A 21,469-nucleotide genomic window follows, 5' to 3' on the forward strand; every position below is an offset into this window, starting at 1 on the left:
TACCTGCACCTCACAGCCTACCACAGTAAGTGGTGCTCCTGGCATTCCCGTAAGAACATTTCAGATGGGATCCCTAGGTGTGCCTCCTTACCGCCTCAGGGACCCTCACTGAAAAAGTGCATGATGCCTCAGCAACAGCAAAGGGAATCCTTGATACTCTGGGCATGGACTTTCTTTTCAAAATGCTGCAAATCCCCTAAGTATTACCAGTTCTAGTTTTAAAGAGCCACCAACCACCCTCAAAAAGTACAGACAGGCAAATTAATTTGACTTACTTAGTGCTCTGGAATGATCGGGGTTTCTGATACCTTTCATTTTTAACCTCTGCAAAAGCATAGCTGAAGTGAGCTGACGAACGAGATACACAGACATGGAGTAATTCTACAAAAAGAGTGATTAAAGATTAAATATTGATTTCATACAGTACTTCCACTATGACAACAGAGTACTATTTACACTAGTTGCAGCATACAGTAAAAACCAAAAACATGCCGATTTGTTGCTTAATAGTTATGAAAAGCATTGTCAGATGACTTCATTACTGTGAAGGAGTCCAATACTCTGCCAGAATTCTCCTGCCAATCAAGTCCAATTTTCCTACTCCAGTTGTGACTTAACTAAGAAGAATAACTCCACAACCAAGAGACAATCTGGGCTCTTTTCTTTGAAAGATGATTTAGACTGGTGACACACCTTCTCATACATAAGAACTTCTCACGTTTGTCTCCTAAATCCTTCCCTTTTTTCAGTGTCAATCTGTTAGCGGGGAGCTCAAAGCCAATCAAGTGACAAAAGAAAAGATGAACGGTCTTTCAGGTGCAAACACAACACCTTCAAATGGCACACAGCTGCACCAATTTCTTTGCACCTTTTCTTTAGCTTGCTCTGCACTTTTAAGTCAAGCCTCATTACACCATACCCATTCCTCTGAGGCTGGCCACGTTCCCTAGCATTTACTACTCTTCCCTAATTCATACCGCTTGCCAGCTGCTTTTGTTCAGTGTTCACTCTCTCTTCAAGGTCACTAATGAAGAGAAAATTCTGCAAGTCCCACTACTACAGAATAATAATGGTTTCATCTGTATAACAAACATGATCTCTTATTTCCACTCCCTGCCGGCCACCTTCTTATAGCTCCTATACTGTCTGCGTACTGCACAAGAATTTTAAACACCACCTACTGCCCTGCTCCTCCTTTACCACTATAGGAAAACCAGCTCTTACCTAGATGAGCAGATAAAGTTATCTAAATGCATGGGAAGCTACTAAGAAAAACAGGTATTTTTTTTCCCTTAAAGAATGACTATACATTGCACTGTTTATTGCCTACAGAAAGAATTCTATAGGCTCAGGTCTGACCACCTCTGTGGGATTAATGCCTCCTTTGCTCAGAAGCCCACCACTATCAGTCCAGTACCTGCCAATAAGCTCTTACCACGTGAGCCCGCTCTTACCACTCCGCGCTGTCCCCAAGGGCCCCGTTTAGAGGATGAACAGCGACGGCCGCTGTGCCAGTATACTTAGGGCAGAGCACCAACATTAAACCAGAGAACTCGCTTCACCACTCGGGGCAAGGGGGAATGCTGGGACAACCTCCAGTTCATCTGCTTCCATGAGAATATGTTTTGGCAGATGCAGGGGGAAGAAAGCAGGGGTCAGCAGGAAAGGCCCAGACCACACACAACCCTGCCGTCATTTCAAGATTCTTGTGCTTTATGATTGGGAAGCAATGGCTTAGCTCTTTCCCTCCACCTCCGTCTTAGAAAAAAAAACCTTTGCTGTCAGCACTGCCCTTCATTTATTTTCTGAACATCAGCTTTCTCTCCAATTTCTTTTTTAAATTTTAGTGTATAAAAGCTTATACTGGAGTCTCACTTTGAAACATGTGGTGTCTCTGGTCCACAGATTTTGATTTTGAAGACAAAAGTAAGAGGTAAGCTACTTTGATAATTGAATCCAGAAGGATTTACACAACTAGTGACAGAGGAATAAGTAGTTCTTGACTTACCAACAGCTGAAAGGGCTGCTGCAACAGCTATTTAAACTAGGAAGAATTCAGAAATTCCTCACACTCTCCCTTTCTTTCCTTAGTAAATCCATAGGGGGATTTCTAAACAGCCACACAGCCGTTTTAAAGGCTAATTCCTTTTCAACTATGATTAATGACTGCAGGCACTAGAAAGCAACAGGTATCACATTTCAGTCACCACCCCCTTCCTCTCCTGCCACCTGAAGTCTAGCATGCTTTTCCCCCACTGCAGCTTTCCATGAAGTTTAGAACTGCATTATGAAGAGGCTTCAATTTTAATTTTCTTTCCCAGCTCTCCACCCTTCCTCACATTGAGTCACTTGTCCCTCAAGTCACCCAAACTTCCAAAACACTCTTCATTTGTAAGAAAACACACACTGCTCGGATACCCTGCATTACAAACGCACACGGCACACAAGTACGGTCCAACCAAGCATGTTTGAGATCCATCAAGCCCAGGAACAGCTGACATCAGCAGCCTGACACCTCCCCAGTAAACCCTTCCCAGCAACCTGCCATCTAAGAGCTTTCTGAGCTGGAAATTCCACCCCTGTTTTGGTTTATTTGCAAGTACAATTTAAAATCAACTCATAGAGAGGCCATTTTCATGTAAAAAAAGGAATCTCAAAAGAATAGAGATGGAAATATCCATTAAGCAGTTCTTCCTAGGAAATAAAAATTGCTTTTGTAAAACTACTTAGAATTACTTGGTTAGAAAATAGAAAAACCTCAAAAGAAAATGCATGCCTCCACCCCCACGGCCTTGGCACATCTGGTCAGTTTAAAAAGCCTTCTCGAATGGACAGTTACAACAAATGCTGAGAAGTGTTATTTTGTCACGTCTGAACTGTTTTGTACTATTTACACCACAAAAAGATTTTGGTATTTTTGACACACATTTCAGGCAACCCCTAACAGCGGACTGTCTAATGTGAATTCTATAAGGGAGTCTTTGGAGTCTGTATGCAAGTTTTATGTACATTACTGTAAACTACAATACTTCTAGAGCAAATTCTGTTTCCTGGCACTGATAATAAATTCAGTCACTTAATACTAAATGCTTGCTGGTGTATGCCTTGCCAGCAACATCAGGCAGTGGGGGAGAAGGAATGCTAGATGAGGTTATTTAGATAACTTTCCACATCCTACAGAACATACAGTTTACCTTTCCAATTTCAGAAGCCCAGGAAATGGAAATCTGGTTTGGCACTGCTGATGACAACCTAACTAGAGATGTTATATTCAAAGGGCGCCCAGGTCGCTTCTGTTCAATTCCATTTTTTGGCGGTGGAGCATATCCCTATGGGAAGAAAGGACAAGGAAAGTGTTACCAAGTCTCCCCGCCGTACTCTGAAACAGACTTGTTAGTTTTAAACAGATCTATGGGAAGCAGGTAAACCTAGAGGCTCTCCAGGCTGGAGACTAAGTTCTACACTTACTCTGAGAAATATCAGTCTTTGACAGTCTGAAACCATAAGTCAGCCACAATTTTAAAGTCTTTTCAGGTTTTAATGTGGTTTTACAGAAGTGCTGAAAAGGTGGAAGAGAACAGAGTTTTGGTCCAGGTAAGTTTACTGAAGAGTAAAAAGCAGTGTTGATGCTTTGTCCTTTCTTTCCCCCACCCCACTGAAAGAGAGCAGAACATTGCAAGGACACAGCCTTGGTGACAAACACAGCAAGTCATGAAGAGTTAATTCAGTGTTTCACACCCGGAAAACACTTTGTTGATTCTATTTAAGAAACAATAAAGCCCTGTTCCAAGAGCTTCACATCTCCTTGGTCTCTGCTTTGCCTCATATCAACTACACCTAGCCCCATTAGCAACAGGTTGTTATCTGCCAAGGCCCCTGAAGAAGAGCTGTACCTGGAATATCAGCTGTATTTAAGAGCTAATAGGCTTTTCTGTTGTCTGTAGAAACAAAATAAATAGGTATTGTTTGCTCAGCTTTGAAGAATTTCATAACCTAGACTGCTTTTCTCTGTAGTTTTATTTCGTGTATGATGCTTGCGAATTGAATCAGGAGCCATCCGGTTGCCTTTGGCTTCTAGGCAAGCACATGCTCTCCAGCATATCGTGAGCAGAAAGTACCGGTGCTGCGTGAAGGAGCACACAGCCTAACTGCAGCTTATTCATCTCGCCCTGCGTCTGTCACTGTGAAAGCAAGCCAGTCTTGTAACAGGAACTCTGAGAATCTCTGTTCTGAGCTCACACAGACAGCCTGCAGTCCACTCATCTCAAAAACTCATCCTGCACCAGAAGGATGCCAATAAAAGATCGCAGCCCTCTGTCTTGCACAGAACTGCCAGATGAACTGCCAGAGTCAGAACACACTGACTGCCAGATTTCACTTAGTTCAAGACAGTGTTGTTCGATACAAGAAACTCTCCCAGAAAGGATATGCTGGAAAAACACACACACATGTATTTTTTTAACCAGAGAAACACACACATTCACAGCCTAGTGCTTGGAAAAAGAGTTACTTTGAAAGTCTGAAAATAAAAAACAGAAATAAACAGCCTCTTCCACTCACTAGCCAAGCATACCATAGGATAATCACTGCCTTTAATCCAAGGAGGACTCAATAGTTGTCACATCATTTTGTAGGTTTCCAAAGCAGCTCTATTACTAGTCCATACATTTCACCTGATCGTCAAGCCCTGGCTGTGCCTCACCACTGCCCTTTATTAATTTCACAGGATTCTTGCTTGCAGTGACAGAATAGGGACTCGAGCTTCTACAGGCACGTCTGCCAGGCCAGAGCGGCAGACAGCAATTGCTGAAGAACTCCCTCTAACTCAGATGATGAGTGACCCAGTAGCTATCAGGAATCTTACCATGTGTGCTTTATCACAGATTATAGCGGCAGCAGATGTATGGGGACTGCTGACAATTTCACATTTAAAAGAATGAATGATTTGCCATTTCTTTAATCAGACATAATAGCTGCAGCCATTTACAGAGTATACATCCCAATTGCTTTGTTGTAGTAGGCCTTTCTCTACTATGGTGACTTTAAAATGAGCTTATGTGGATGAACACACCATCCCTGCAATATTTAGGAGCGTATTTCCACACACACTGTACCAGCCACAATAATCCTGCTGGTCTTCAACCTAAAGTGAAGCTGCCTTGCTTTCCAGAGAGCAAGGATGCAAGTTCTTTTGTATTTCCTAACTTTTTTTCTTTTTTAGAGACAGACTCTGCAGCACAACGTGCTTCATTTCAGTCAAGCTTTCGATGTTTTCTTCCACAATGACCTTGAGATCAGATTCAATCTTGTACTCCTAGAACACTTTAAAACCTTCCCCTCCCAGCCCTTCCAGGACTTAGGTAAAGACCACTCTGCTCACCTATCACAACCAGCATGGTCTACCACTGTTTACTTAGGCTGCCAATTCCAGTGGCTAGCAAATGTCAACATTATTTGGGTTTTTAAGTCTTCCACGCTTCTTGCAAGAAGCGTATTAGTCAAAGCAGGTGGAATCTGCTACAGCCAGAAAATCTATCAACAGAAAGTGCGATTGCTCTTCTATCTGGCTATTTCCAATCTGCCCTGGCATATTTGATTTTGTCCTTTGAAAGAGACCTGCAGTGGTCTGTGGAGGTCCCCTGAGAAGAAAAGCGAGTTACCTTTTTGGACTTTCATGTTTTGTCTTGCCTACAAGAGAAGTCAAGGGGAGAACCACCTGCTGTAGTGCATTATGTATAAAATCCTTGTTACTTGCCAAGACACCAGCGTGCAAGGCTCTACATTCACTCCTTTTAAGTCAGAACCAACACTGTAAGAGGAGGACACAGATAGTTGTAGGAACACAAGAAAACACCATGTTAACATAAGTTGACACAACCTGAAGCGGTACTGGTACACTGGCAGCATTTCTCTGTAGTTTTTGGTAAGGATTGCAGCCAAGGAGATGACCAAGAATAATTTAGACATCTGCAGAGGCATGAACTGCTATACCAGGGCAAGACAGAACAGTACTCACTTAAGAATTGTACAAGTTGGCGATAGAGGCTGGCATCACTGATTAATTACCTAACACCAACACTACGGAGTTGGACAATAGTGGTCTTTGAGGCAAAGAAGTTACCTTACAGTTCCTGCAACAGAAAGGAACCACCAGAGGGATGCAGACAGTGACCAAATCAACAGAAAATGTTTGCAGGAGCACTAGGACTGAGACTATATTTGTCATTCAGCTTATACTGAAGGAGGAGAGAAAAGGAAGTTGCCAAGACAATAGTCATTTATTCACTTTCTCACCTAAAGTTTCTGCTGAACAGTTTAAAGAATCATCTTATGAAGTGTAGGAAGAACCTATAGGATTTAGATCTAAAGCAAAGCAATAATCCAAGATTACAAACAATTTTTGCTATGACTGTGACATACATTACGCACAAAATGGAAGCATAACACAGCATAGCAGGGTGTAAACTGTATTAGCAAGACTGAGAACCAACAGACATTGATGTCCACAGGATAACATCAGACCCAATTCTTTTTGGCGGGTTGCTTAAAGAAAGGAAGACAATCTGCAGAAGAAAGGAGAAAATCCTCAAGTTTGTCACAGAGAACATAACTGGCATTTGCAGAAAATACTGACCAGAAAACATATGAAAGAAATCCTCTTACACACAGAAGAACAGTGATGCAATAGTTGAAGTAGGGAGAAGAGAAGCTAGAGAGTCTCATTTAAGCTGAGGCAAAAAAAAGCATAATGGTTGCATACAGCAGGAGGGAGGGTACAGGACAACACATCTGACACACCAAGAGGGTGACAAACATTCTGAAAAAGAGGTTTCACACCTCCTCTCTCCACACAGCATTTTTCCAAACCCACTGCTGTACTTTTTCCATCTTCTATAGCTTCCAGAACTATTTCAGAATGGGTCACGTAAGAGTTTCTCTGTTCTATTGTACAGAGATACCCATTCCAGAGATTTTTCAAGAATAATGAGAGTGCTTTTCCTTTTTTGTATATATTGAAGCCTTGAGATGACCCTGCCTACGTACTAACTTTGCAACATCAGACACCAATAAAGTGTATGACTGCCAACACTGTTCTGTTCCAGTATCAGCAAATGGTAGGAACCCTAAAATGTGTCTGTTCTTCATCCCCGCAGTGAATTCTGCTCTAACCAGACAGATGCAGAGCAGCATACAAACTTGTACACAAGAAGGTGATACCACTCCGTCATAACAAGAAGGAACTCAAGTCAATCGCAAATATAGATAGCCCGAACAGTGAGGGCTACTACCAATCAAGTCAAACAAACCCAATTTGAAGACCTATGAGGAGGATTCCCCATGCAGACACTGGTTTGTTTTGGACATATTTTGTTGTGTTAGCTGCAACAGATGAGGTTTGTTATAGGTGGCTAAAACACAATTAATCCGTGCAGTGGCTGGAACATGATTACTAATAGTAATGGCTATCTCGCACAGCAAATGTACAAACCATATGCCTAATATTAGTAACTAGAGAAATTTGAGTAATAACAATAAACAGCTTGATTGTTTTAGCAAGCTAACATTACAGAAAAAACACACACACCCCAAGTCACAAAGAAGCCACAAATACGTACAAACAAGCTTACCGGCAACGGAAACAGCTTCCCATTTACTTTAATACACAAACTATTAGGGTAATTATCTTCTTGAGGGCAGCTTGTCTCTGCTAGGCATAACCTACATCCCCAAAAAGAGAAAGCGTCATTTTCAAGTGTCACCGCATTCATATGTCCCCACATCTAGACTTACATTACATTAGCCAATTAAGAAGCTATAAGAGAACGCTATGAAAAAGGTACCTTAGCTGAACTTGGACTGTGTAATCTCTCCTGCCCCCTGGCAAGAAGTCCCTGTGACAAAGAGAAAGAAAAAGAGAAGTACCCATTTAGACAGCAGGTCTCATATTCCAGTCATATGCAGAAAGAACTGGCACGCCTGCCCCAACATCACTCAACTTTGCTCTTATTTTTCTTTTTTTGAGCTATGAATAACTCTTAGAAGCGACACCTCTGTTTAGCTACTGCAAGTTGAGCAGGACATTAGGATCAGCATCGTCTGTCAAGAGTTTACAGTAACAATAAAGTATGATGTTGCCAGAGAGGAAAAAACCCTATGAATTCTCTTGGCTTACACCATAGGTCTTACAACAACATGAACCCTGGGACAAAAGATAAAAGCAGCCTTCCATTTCTGCAGCCAGGAAACATGCAGGGAAGAAAAGCTTACCACCTCTCTAAATAGTCACAATTATTTGGAACAGAGTAATTGTTAACTCTTTAGTGGCATAGCATTTACCCCAACTGCATATAAATTCTGTGCACAGTAGTTCCTGAAGAAAACAGAACAGATAAACTCAGGGTAACTTCGGTGAGGATTATCACTCCGCATCTGCAAGCTTATGCGATGCATAAAACGAACCAAAAAACCCACACTTCCTCCTGAAATTTTGCAAAAATTTACCTACACTATGCCACACTCTTACTTCTTACCTGGAAATACAGATTTCTCTGACCTGCTGAGGTGTTAAAGCAAAGATAAAAAACTTCTCTTGGAACCTCTGAATACTGCTCTGTACTAGAAAAAAAAAAGACACAAAAGAGGTTTAACCAGGGTGATTAAAGTCATTGATTAAAACAGGATCTGCAGTTGAGTTTTTCCTGGAACAAGGCACAAGTCACTTAATATAATCAAATTGTGGTTTAACTGCATATAACTGTCAACAGGAAAGCAATGGAATAAATCATTCATTCAACTATATTCAGATGGCTTAATATTACATTACACTTCAGCACTAAAGAAGCTTGGCAAGCCACGTTCAAACAAACACACAACAAAATATAACACTAGATACCTGACAAAAAGAGTACCACAGAGATGTTTAAAATAATGTAGTACATTATTTTAATGTACTACAAAAAAAGAACGTGCACCAGAAGTTATTAACGGACAGCTGGAAAAAATCAATTCAGAAACGCTGAAGGTAACTAAGCCTTTGAGAAGGAAGGGATGGAGCACAACTCCTAATGCCAGAGAAGCCAGCTAGACTTCTTGTCTGGGAATTACCCCTCAGTAGCACTTGGCAAAAAAATAAATAAATACAACTTTCATATCAGAATCCTACTTGTCTGTCAGCCATGGGAAGCAGCAATATTTTAGTATTAAGGGTTCGTAGTATGCACGTTACTTTTCTACTTTCTTTGGACTTGAGAAGTTAGAAATCTTGACCTGAAATAAAGGTAGATTGGACTTGTTCAACAGTTTAAAGTAAGGAGGACAAATGCAAAAATGGCACAACTACACCAGGCAAATTTGGAAGAGTTAGACTGTCTTGCACACTGTGACATTCAGAGAAGATGATCTCTATGCCCAGAAAACACACACAAAAAGGACACAAACATGAAATAGAACCCAGCTGGAACAAATACACACACCAAGTTCCTCAAACAACTCAAAACAGCTACATTGTGCACATATGTGCGCACACCCCCCTACACACAGACAACATTTTGTATTTTAAAATAATACTTGAGCACATGTAAAAAAGATCGTGGAAATATTTTGTTATTGAATTGAGTGTGGGTTAAAACTAAACCCCACACCTACACCTGTTCTTGTGTTCTCATATTAGCACAAAAGAATACCTACACCTTTTTTTTTTTTTTCCCTAAAGAGTCACAGTGAAGCAGACTATACTCCTAGCTCTCGGACCTATTTGATTTCTGAATCCTTAATTCTCAAGAACAAAACACATGTTTGTTCCATGTCCCAATCACCCAGGTCTACTAACTGGGAATATAAGCTATCCATATCTACCTAAAAATATTAAATAAAGGAAGCCTCATTTCCAAATTTGCTCATGAATCCATGTTAAGAATGATTTTCAGCCAATGTTCATATCCTTCTAACATCAGAAGGGCCCACTATTTGCATATCAAGCCATTCCTCACATCTCATTTCCTCACTCCTCCTCACACAAATCTGAGTTGTAGCTCTGGCTGCTGCCACCTTCAGGTACTGTGCTCTGGAAAGAGTTTGAAAGCAAGCAAGTACTCAGTTAAATTAATCTTGTCCCCCTCACCCATACCCTAAAAGGACCCAAATGTTACAGGACTAGATAATGCTCACTCCTACAAAAACCAGGCAACGTGCAAAGAGCCTACAGTCTTCAAGGGAAAGAGGAATTTACATGCAGCTCTAACTGTAACATGGTGACACCCCTAAGGAAGCATTCTCCTTTCAGAAAAAAAGGATCATTTCCAAAGTTGAGGAAAACAGCTGTTGGGGAAATTTCATATCACTGCCACCTCTAGATACCATTGACCAGGAAACAAAAGGTAACGGCACAGCAGAAATATAATGCGGAACACACGCTGCATTATATGGGACAGAATGACTATGTGGCTGGCAACCAGTCTGGTTAACCGAGCCAATAGCTGTCCCATAACACAGAACAATTCAGGAAACTAGTTAAGATACTCAGCTACTGCACACAGTGAGCATGAGCAGGAGTTAACCAGGACATCGTGGCACTAACAGACTATCTCTGTAAAGGTAATGGCAGCATGAGCCATAGAGCTGTCCAACACCACAGCAGCTATTGTACCAATACACAGGTTGGGTATTAAACTTTTCTCTAACAGGGTGTCACGACACACACAGTGACAACAGGCATTGTAAAAAATGCTTGTTAGTAACGTTTGCTGCTTGAGGTACTGGAGGATGACCAATGATCAGTGTACGCCTCACTGAAGTACAAGTCACAGCCTCTATTATCAGTTAAGAAACTAAAATGTTTAAGAGGATGCAAACAGCTTGCTGAAGTATTTCTAAACAATATGGCTAAAACAGTTAGGGAACATTTTTTACCATGTAACATAAGACAGGTTGAATTTCAAGACAGAAAACAATGTATTTCCAAATAATTAAATACGTTTAAGGCGTTTGAGGAAGCTTGAGATTTCAGGTTATTTGGAAGACAAAGGTCCACTCCACATTTTAACATACAGCATGGCAACAACCCGTAGGCTGAGAAACCTTCACTAATCTGAGTACAACACTGGACCTTGCTGCACAAAGTATCTATTTCAGTGGCAGATGTCAGAAGCTGCAAAATTGTTGCAGTGAGATAAGAGTAAACTAAGCAACCAGCGAATTTGTTCTCTTTACGTTGCAACTTATTAATTTCCGATCCTGAAATCCTTTTCCTGTTGGCCCCGACACAGGTTTTGCTCACTTGTGTACCAGGCAGAGACTTCAGGTCCAAATCTTTCAGCCAAAAGTGGAGGTTCAGACTAGATATTAGGACGCATTTCTTTACCAAGATGGTGGTCAAACACCGGAACAGGCTTCCTAGAGAGGTGGCCAATGCCCCAAGCCTGTCAGTGTATAAGAGGCATTTGGACAATGCCCTTAACTATTACTCTTTAACTTTTGGTCAGCCCTGAAGTGGTCAGGCAGTTAGATGATCATTGTAGGTACCTTCCAACTGAACTATTCTACTCTCTTATTTAATATCCAACAGCCAAAGATCTTTATTCATATAATATTTACAAAAGAGAACACTATTTTCTGAAGTGTGGCTTGGCACTTTTGGGGACAAGTGGTGAAGAGAGGGCAAGGGTAGAGACGAGAAGGGAAGGGAGTTTCCACTTTTCCCCAGCTGCAAAAAGCCCTTTAAGTCTGGACTTAGTACTGCCATAAGCAACACCTATTTCATGAATTAAGCAACCTGCAGAGCTATTAAACACTTACCTAGACTTGTAGGTTTTATGAGCACATCAAGCACATCGTAAAAAGGTAAGCTTTTCAGTTGAACATCGGGATGAACGGGTGGAATCGGAGGGGATGGCTGCTGCATCTCAAAGTGGGGCTTAGTGTCTTGGAGGAGCACAGAACTGACAGGCGAGGAAGGAGACTGAGGCGTGACTGAAGTAGAAGGGAGTGGGTGAATGCCAGCAACAGCCAGGTCAGGCTCGACAGGAGAGGAACTATTGTCCAAATTGAAAACCGCAGGTTTTATAGCTGATAAGTCCGAAAGTCCTTCAATCGTCCTTGGGTACCGACGCCTATAAAGTTCTCGGATTTTTATCTGAACTGCCGGGCTGCAGCCACTCTTCAGTAAGTGCAGTGCCCTCATCAGGAGGTCATGTTTCCGCCCGCTTTTATTACGTCCAGCAAACCCCAACAACACTTGTAGTTCAGAAACACGAAAACTTGATACCATATTCTAGAAAGTAAAGAGAGATAAACACAGGTGAACCAACAGTACCCCAACGGAGGCCTTTCTGAGGAGCATGGTGAAGCATCTGAACTTCCATCATTCTAGTTTTACACCTGTCATCTCAGATACTACCCACACCCTTGCCCAAAGCAAGAGTATAGTTAGTTTAACGCAAAGTAACAAAGTGTCCAGGGTGAAGGTTGAGTTTGGTTGTGTTACTGATTTCAAAGACTTCTAATTGTTTTCACACTCAAAAATAGCAACAACAACAACAAAATCTTAATGCAACCCATGCAGTGCTATCTTAAATTCAGAGACAGAAGCATAAGCTCTTACACAAAATCTGTCTCACTTCATGAAACAAACAAAAAACCAGATGAATCAATATTATCACCTCTCTTCCAACACATTTTAAGAAATAAAATAAGCAGCTGTTTAAGTTCCACGTAGTTTATTCTGAAACATCCTTTATTTTGTGCAGCATGTTAAATGCAGGCATGAACAGAGACAGGCACGTCAGGTTTCACTTTTGAAAGGATGGCACAGCAATGTCGACACTTTTTGAAAAGCTACATTATTTCATACTCGCAGAGTGTTTAACCAACAGAATTGATTCTTCCAGAACATAACAGAAAACTTTCTGTCCTTTTCATATCATGTTCTGGTATCATGGGACATTGAAAGATCTCTTCAAAGGCAATAATACTATTTACTTGATTATCAGAGTTAGTTTTGGAAGACTGAGGATTGAACTATGAAGTTCATAAACAGAAAGATTCTCATTTAAAAAAAAATTAAAAAATAAAAAAAACCCACTATGCAAAAGGAAGCAATCTTCTCCCCCCATTACTACAGACTAGTAACTTGGCATAGGGGCATCATCTCACATTTTTGTGAGCAAGCTCTCTTTTCAGAGGTATAAAATTGTCCAGAATTCTTCTAAGCAAATTCCTTCCTATTTCTGTGGGACCCTTCCACCGTAACAAGGAGGTTAAGTTTTAAAGATGAAAGAACATATGACTTTAAACTGTACTGCTGTATCGTACCAACTCCAGACTTGGGGACTGGCAGATGAAGGCCCTAAGTGAAGGTATAAAGTAGTAGACATCTGGGATCATAAAAGATATTTTTAAAAATAACAGTTCAAAAGTGCATTGTTGACTTTTAAATAGTAGTCCAATATACAATATTTAAAACTTTGGGCATTGATTTCAGACAGGATACAACTCAAAATGCAATGTTTTGTGTTTACCTTCCTTAATCCCTACTATGCAGTTAGAGTTTACACCCATGTATTCTAACACAGATCTGATCTCAGCTGAAGCTTTAACACAACTATGCTACAACCACGCAGTCAGCCACCAGAACAAGGTCTGAACTCCCCCTGCGTCCCCAGCTGCTTGCTCCCCAGTCGCTCCTTAATGTTCAGAAAATTGTTTTTACAGTAAGACAGATCAGGGAATTGAGCCCGATGAAAACTCAACTTGTGCCATTACAAGACAGCAGGAGCAAGCGGCCAGCCAGGACATGCCTTTTCAAGGGCCACATCTATTCATGCATATCAGAACAACCATCTAAAATACTATGGCAGTACTCTCATCAGGCACACCCTTTCATCATTGTTAAGGGAACAAGGTTATCCTATTTCAGATACTGAATTTCAACATTTCCAGACAGCCGGTTTGGGTACGGTGATGCTTCTATCAGGTAGCTACCAGGGAGCTAGCCCAGCAGTCTTCAAACCGGTATTCCCCCAGCACCCCATCTATAAATGCACCACAGATGCAGTTGCCAGTGAAAGCAGCGTCACATGAGGCTTACCCTACCTACTGAAGAAGAGACTAACAGCAGATGTCACCTTAATTTCATCCCAGCAACTTCTCTCAACAGCAAAACCATACAAGAAGAGAGGAGATGGAAACAGAACTCCATCCAGTTTGCAAGCTGCTGGAGAAGGTTAGTTTCCACCTGGCATTCCCCTGCTACTTTTCCTTAGTCTTACAGTCAAACAGGGTGGAGAAAAAGTGTTTCAGTATTCATGAAAAAATAGCTTGAAATACTGCAACAGCTTTATAGTCATGCCACATAAAAAAGAAATCACATAAAAGAGAAATTGTGTTAAGAGATAATACTGATATTCAAGAATTTACTGAGAACTTCATGTTGCATGCTTCCATAGATAGTTGCATAAGCTTGATAGCAGCGTCAGCTCCTTTTTTTCAGATGCAGGCAGTAAGCATGGTTCTGGATTCCATAATCAGAATGCAAATGAATAAAATAATCCTTTACATTGAGATTAAGGAAACAGCATGTATTGCAAAATACTATTACCCTGCCTGCTGCCTTCTGTGCATTCCTGCAAGTTAATCAAGGTGAAATGTGCAGTCAATCACGCCTTGAAACAGCTAACAGTTTATGCGGAAATTCCACAAACTAGCATTTTGTTACAAGATGGATTTCATTTTATTAGAAGACACGGGCTGGCTTCAATACCATAGTCAGCAAGATTTTAAATTGGTACCTCCATTAAAAATGCTTAGGAGTATAAAAAAAAAATACATAGTTTTGTCCATCAACACAAAAATCTTACATATGCTTTTGAAAGAAGTCTTGCAAAAGTGAGTTTTACTGGAAGTAATTAAACAATGGCTTTTGCAACATTTTTCCCTAAAGCTGATTCTACATTCCCTCTAAGGCAATAACAACCATGTGCATGAAAACGCAGCTAGTCTGATCTACGCGTTTTAGCTTATTACTCCATTTACAGATATATCAAAGTGGACACTCGTTCTAATCAACAAGGTTTTATGGAGGCATAACATATGGTTAGGAGCATTTATAATCATGGTGCAAGACAGATATTACTTCCAACAAACCCTACCAAGTTATTTTCTTTTGGGGTTCCAGCAATATTGCAGAAGACTGCAGCCTAGCTATTAACATGCTTTTCACATCACTGAATTAAGATTAGACATTCAAGTTGTGTCATGTAAATGCCATCAATTTTCTCTTAAGTGAAGTTCTTTACAGCTGCACAGCCCAATAAAAAGCTTTTTTATCACAGAAGACCAAAGCCATTTTATTTTTAATATTTCTCCATGAACACAAAGAGTAGTTTGACAGAACTTTAAGGAAGGAAATCAGATTGGATAATTCAAGTACTTCTATATTCCAGAAACATTTTTTCCCCTGAAATTCATACTTGAAGGTCATAAGAAGTTTCACAGGGTTTTTTGTTTCTTATTGTTAAACTATAGCAACCATGATTCATAAGGAGAAATATTGTTCTAAACCATTAAGCCGTAGGTGTATCTGGAATGGCATTCATTTCACAGGGATGATAATGTTAAGGAGTCCAGGAAATGCTGACATGCTGCTGAAATTAAGGGCAGGCATGTTTCAGAGCAAAGCAGGGGATGAAACATCTCTCTCAAACAAGAGGTACGTGATTCTCCACACTCCCCCTTGCCAAAGCTACCTGCAACAGTCATTGTACTTACATATATGAATGAAAGGTAACCAAGAATGCCTGTCAAATTCTTGACATATATCTACAAGCACCAACGACTAGCTTCTAGGGCAACCGCAACTGCTCAAGTAGTGAACCCTACACTTGAACCTGCAGAAGCCATCCAAGTCAACTCAAAAGTTCTAGTCCATCTCCACCTAAGAGCTCTGCTTCAAACCCACTGCCTTCCAGATGTTTTCTGAAGTGTCTGAAGGCTATATAGGGAAGGGACACACCAAGGACCAACCCCACAAATGCTCGCTCCTGACTTCAAGCCCTTTTCTGGACACTCCTAGCAGAGAAGTACATTTGTGACATCTTTTGCAATAAATTCGCAAACATGCTGACTTACAGTGGGCTACAAATGTGTGATACTGGTAAGAAAGAGCAACTCGTGTCTTGGGATGGTTGAAGACCTCTACACTGACCCAAAAGACAAATATAAATGTATTCTGAAAACTGATGTAACTTGTAGATAAAAAACTGCAAGTCCTGGGAAAGAATGAAGATGTCACTAGTTAAATCTGTGTAAGTAGTACAGCACAGTAGGAGCAGCTCTGAAGAACACAACAGTTGGTGCAAACAGCATGACCATCAGGTCCTCAGAATTATGGGGATTTTCCTTTGGACTAACTCTAGCCTGGCTCCTAAATTAGGCATTAGTCTTCAAAGCTGCATGCACTTAATACACAGTGAAAATCCAAAATCAAAGACTTGCGTTCATTTCACATAAGACGCTCAAAACAAAGCTTGACCTATCTCATTGCAGCCTCATTTTTTAAGTACCATAAACTACATTATCTCCTTCCTCTCCCCCATCACTGTATCTCAGCACAATCATTAATTTTTAATTATTCTAGATACAACAAACTTTTAAGGTACCACAATAAGCCTCACTGGTCTGAAAAAGTGACTATGCATCTAGGAAGAACAGGGGAATTACGTACAGATACACAGTAACAGTATATTATCATAGGTTATTAACAGTATTTTATCAGAGGTTATCTTATTTAATACAGTCAATGTTAATTGCAACCTAGAGATCACTACATCACCAACAGAAACTTCTGAATATCTATACTGTCCATCATTTTAAGTTCACCCCAGACCAACACACGGAATTTGATTTCTACATCAAACCTCCAAACTGGTCGGCATATACAACACAATATTATTAACACAGTTAAAATAAAACAGAGTACAACAGTGTGTTCGGCAACAAGCTGTCAGTGTTTTCTTCTTGGCTAACAATTTAGCACTAAGCACTGCTTCACCTGGTAAAGAGGCAAACGCTGTCCATTCAGACTGGAAAAATAAAGCAAGAGGAGTGGAAAGACACCAAGTCTGGTATGAATGAGAGATCCAATACATACAAGAATAAGACTTCAAATTCTTTATTTTAATATGGTATCTGAACCATATTGCTCTTCACATTTGAATTACATGACTTCAGTACTGGATGTGCAAGAGCAAAAATTAAAAGTGGGACTTACTTTCAGCATTTATAAACTGTTTTTCCAGTAAATTTTGTGTAATCTCCCCTTCCACATAGGACATATGAGCACACTTCCATCTCCTCTCACTAAAATGAGGGTTTTTTCCACAATGGCCATGAAACTGATCATTAATGTAGCACAAATTAGTTTTGGCACAGGCATATTCATTTGCCTATAAAGAGCTTTTGTTTCTCCATAAAGATGAAACTAACACATTACTTCAAAACCTGATTAAACACAAACTGAAGCTGTTATCTTCTAAACTAGGGATCTGCAATGTTTCAAGGATAACATGCACTCTGTATTATTTGCTTCCGAATTAGAGTTAGGATGCCAGCAGAAACTTAGGGGACCCAAGAGATGTTCTCTCTCTCTCTCTCTCTAAGTAATAATATATAACCGATCCTTTTATCTGCAGTATTTTGCTGAGATGCAAACCGTAGCTTCAAGCCAAATCTCAATGAGTTCAGAATTTGTTGGGAGCTGGAATCGTTTTCTCACAGATGGCTCTCAGAAGGAGCTGTAGTTCCCCACTCCTGGGCCAATTCTGTTCAAAAATGTGTTCACATGCCATCTCTGGCCTCCACACCAGACTGCTGACTTCTGTTCCACGTCCGTCTATGCACGTGTAATCCCTTTGACGTTCATTGGGCTGCTCGTGGGTAAGGATTATGGATAAAGGTATGAGCCATGTTTAAAAACACATCTGTGAACAGCAGATCTGGAAATTGTATCTCAAAATACAAGAAAGATACAGTTGCGCTCACCACATCTTCTCAGCAACTCCCTCATATTCCAGAAACTGGTAACCTACAGAATTCAATAAACACTACTAATTAATTAAGGGTTAATCTGAAGGTCTGGAAGGGTAAGCCTTATACTGGACATCTTCATCAATATCTTGAAAAGTAGTGACTGTGGTTACAGCTACTTCTGAATCTTTTAACAAAACTGAAGATTTCCAAGAGGCATGATGTAACAGCAGATTCCTTTGAGTCTCTTTGTTTTCTTTCACTACAGCCTCTCAGTTACAACCCTTCGGTCATAGCTCCCCAGAACTTTTACTGTGAAGATCCAGAGGATGGCAGGGATGGTACTAACAAATATTAAAACGACCCTTTGCCGTGAGAATAGAAAAATGCTGCCCCTGCATGTTGCCCTCAAAAAGAGGATTTAAGAGAGAACTCTGACCTCCTGCCTTTACTCAGTCCTTAACGATTTACTAAAATAAATTCAACTCTCCAAATTGCCCTACTAGCCTTTTATAAGGCAGGTAGAGATCACATAATACAGGAAATTGCAATCAACGAAAGAGCAGCAAACAATACTGCCATAAAAACGTCCCATAAGTTAATCTATAAAGCAGCAGTTTAAGATCACTCCTAAGGGACAATTCATGAAATCTACTGGGGATGGGGGGAGCATCTCTCTTCTTTGGCCAAAAGCAGGAAGATTTGGGTGTCTGAAAAAAACACTTGAACCTGCAAACCAAGTACCTGGTATTCAAGCAGACACAGTCAAATGTATCATCTTTTTTTTGGGAAAAAAAAAAAAAAAAAAAAAAGGCAGTAAAGGCCTTGAAGACACAAGGCAGTCTACTATATTCTCTTCCAAAAAATATCTAGAGCTTTCCCAAAATGGACCATGAATTACTATCAGCTGGATGTTGAACAGACATTTAGAGAAGCTCCAGGCTAGCAGATTCATTTCACAGGCACTCCAGTTTACAAATAAGATGAATGGAAACATCAAAAGACATTTCTTCAGACTAGTATTTTTTTAGCTACTGATACCTATTATTTTGAGTGACGAAAGGACAACCCTATAGTTTGGCCGGAAACCCAGTTCCCTTTTCCCCCCATACTTCCTGTGTTACTTTTGGCAAGCAACTCAGGTGTATATATAATTTCAAAGGTATTTAGGTACCCAATTCCCAGACAGAGTCTATCAATACTTATGCATATCTAGATAAGTGAATATAGTGCTTTGGAAAATGCGGATCACAGCTCTGGCTGAAGCCTGGAGGAGAGAAGCTACACAAAGAAGAGTTATCTCTGCTACAAAGTTTACACTGGGGGTTTAGCCACCTACGTAGCAACACCCTTTGAGAGACCGTGGAAAGAGGGCTGAAAATGAGTCAGGACACTAAACAAGAAAACATGTAAACACAAACAAGTTAAAAAAAACCCCAACGTTTAACTTAAAAAAAAATAAGCCAACCCTTCTTAAACCTAAGATTGAGATAGAGCACTGTTGTCCTCAAATAAAGAAACTTAGTTCTTTCCATAAAATTTTTATTACCAAGCTCCTCAGCTACACTACAGCCACTTCAATCCAAGCGGTGTTAGTGCTGGAAGAAGCCCTAGTGTAGGAAATTCTCTGGTGATTGCAGCATATTTCCCACTGTTGGTCAGGCTACAGTCAGTTCAGCCATCAGACCTTTCACTACACTAAAGCCTAACTCACAGTGGTTCCTATTTAACCGGCTTTTATTCCTTCTGTAGGAAATTCTAGGTCGGGGGGGTTCAGTGTGCATGCAGTATTCCCTCAGCGGCCCTTCTGCAGGTGTGGATGCTGCAGAAGGACAACATTCTCCTTCCGAACAAAGATACTCACAGATTGTTCAAGAAACATAAGGAAAAAGAGAAACGATGTAGTCAGCTCTTTGTGTACACACCTTAAAATACGAAAGGCCGCGCCCCCACCAAAAAAATCTGTTACAGAAAGTCCACAACTGTGATATAAAAGGCATTCAATTGAAGATAAAACCGGTCTGAAAAGAAATACCGGATTTCACACTCCACAGGCGCAGTTTTCCCAGTTAGAAATCGGTTAATGAATTTTCAAAAAAATGCAGTAATTATTAGTATTTTCAAAAATTCAGTAATTATTCGGCATTCTCCCTTCAGTTGGCAGTAAGGGCATCACGGCGCTGGGCCCTCCCGAGGGCGCGGAGCCCCGCCAGGCGCCATGCGAGCCTCCGGCACCGGGCCGGGGCCCGGCTTCTCGCCCGGTCGGGCCGCAGGCAACAACCGAAACGGCTTTTAAAATGTCGGGGGTGGTAGGACGGACCCCACCAACATCGCAACCCTCACGGCGAAGATGGAAAGCTTCCCCGAGCCCCCCCTCCCGGGGAAGTGACAGGGAGGGTTTCCCTCGGGCAGAGCCAGCGGCGCCGCCGGCTCCCGCCGCCCCCCCGACCGCGTTTCAGGGCGGCCCCGCTTCCTCCCTGGGGAAGGCGCAGGCAGCCGCGGGGTCGCGGTGGTTTCCGGGCGGCCGTTACGGGCTGCCGCCTCAGCGAGAGGCGCTGACGGCTCAACGCCCCCCCATACCCCGACAAGCACCGAGAGGTGCGGCGGGGGCTCCCCGTGAGGAAAGGCCGGCGGAGGGGGGTGGGCGAGGGGCCCCCCGCCGCGGGAACGGCCGGGCGACATCTTGGCCCGCGTCTCCCCAGCCGCCGCCTCTCTTCCTCCTCACCCGCAGCTCCTCGAAATCCGCCATTTTCTACCCGCTGCTGCTGCTGCTGCCGCCGCCGTCGCCGGGCCCCGCCGCCGCCGCCACCATCGTGCACCCTGTGCGCGCCCCCGGCACGTGACGGGGGAGGGCGGCTCCGGCTAGTGGAGGAGAGCGGGGGGCTCCGCGCCGCCTCCCGCCCGCCTCTCTGCCCGGCGGGGCGGCCCTGAGGGAAATCGTGAGGGAAAACCAGCCTTGTTTTGTCCACACGCACCCGGCGGTACCGGCCCGCAATGCCCCTTACCGAGCCCGGCCCCTCCGCGACCCCCGGGGTCCCCAGCAGGCCCAAACCCGCGGGGCGGCGGGGAAGCGGCAGCTCCTCGGGCCCGGCGGGGCTCCGGCAGCAGCTCCGGGCCTGGCATGAAAGCCAAGCGCTGCGGGGACATCATTAGGAGAAGGGAGCGCCCGGCGGGATCGCACCCCCCGGGGCTGCCGCGTTCCCTCTCGCCAGAATTAACACCGCAGAGGACATACTCACTCGGCGGTTAAAGAGAATTATATTCACAAAAAAGGAAGAACAGCGAATAATAGAGTCTTGAGACTGAAGTGTATTAAATGGAAAGGTTGGACTTGCGCTGTGACTTGATAGCTTTCTTAGTTTTATCCATCTCATCAAAAACATTCTCATAATTCGTTTTATAATGATGATGTGACACATTTTATTAATAAAAAATGAAGCGAAAATGTCAC

General features: G+C 42.1%; 1 protein-coding gene across 5 annotated transcripts in view; it reads right to left on the reverse strand.

The window, feature by feature from the left end:
- Window positions 1-20,862, reverse strand: part of LOC142075951 (E3 SUMO-protein ligase PIAS2) — a 32,554-nt gene extending 11,692 nt beyond the window's left edge. For all 5 annotated transcript variants that reach the window (XM_075138141.1, XM_075138140.1, XM_075138142.1 and 2 more), the window contains exons 1-7: window positions 20,744-20,862; window positions 11,794-12,268; window positions 8,532-8,616; window positions 7,842-7,892; window positions 7,629-7,719; window positions 3,195-3,329; window positions 276-381 (exon numbers count right to left, since the gene is read on the reverse strand). In XM_075138141.1, the coding sequence (XP_074994242.1) occupies window positions 276-381; window positions 3,195-3,329; window positions 7,629-7,719; window positions 7,842-7,892; window positions 8,532-8,616; window positions 11,794-12,268; window positions 20,744-20,767 (967 nt within the window). In that variant the 5' untranslated portion in view covers window positions 20,768-20,862. The remainder of the gene's footprint in view (window positions 1-275; window positions 382-3,194; window positions 3,330-7,628; window positions 7,720-7,841; window positions 7,893-8,531; window positions 8,617-11,793; window positions 12,269-20,743) is intronic.
- Between the last annotated feature and the right edge of the window lie 607 nt (window positions 20,863-21,469).

Source organism: Calonectris borealis, chromosome Z (assembly GCF_964195595.1).
Source record: "Calonectris borealis chromosome Z, bCalBor7.hap1.2, whole genome shotgun sequence".
Taxonomy (NCBI): domain Eukaryota; kingdom Metazoa; phylum Chordata; class Aves; order Procellariiformes; family Procellariidae; genus Calonectris; species Calonectris borealis.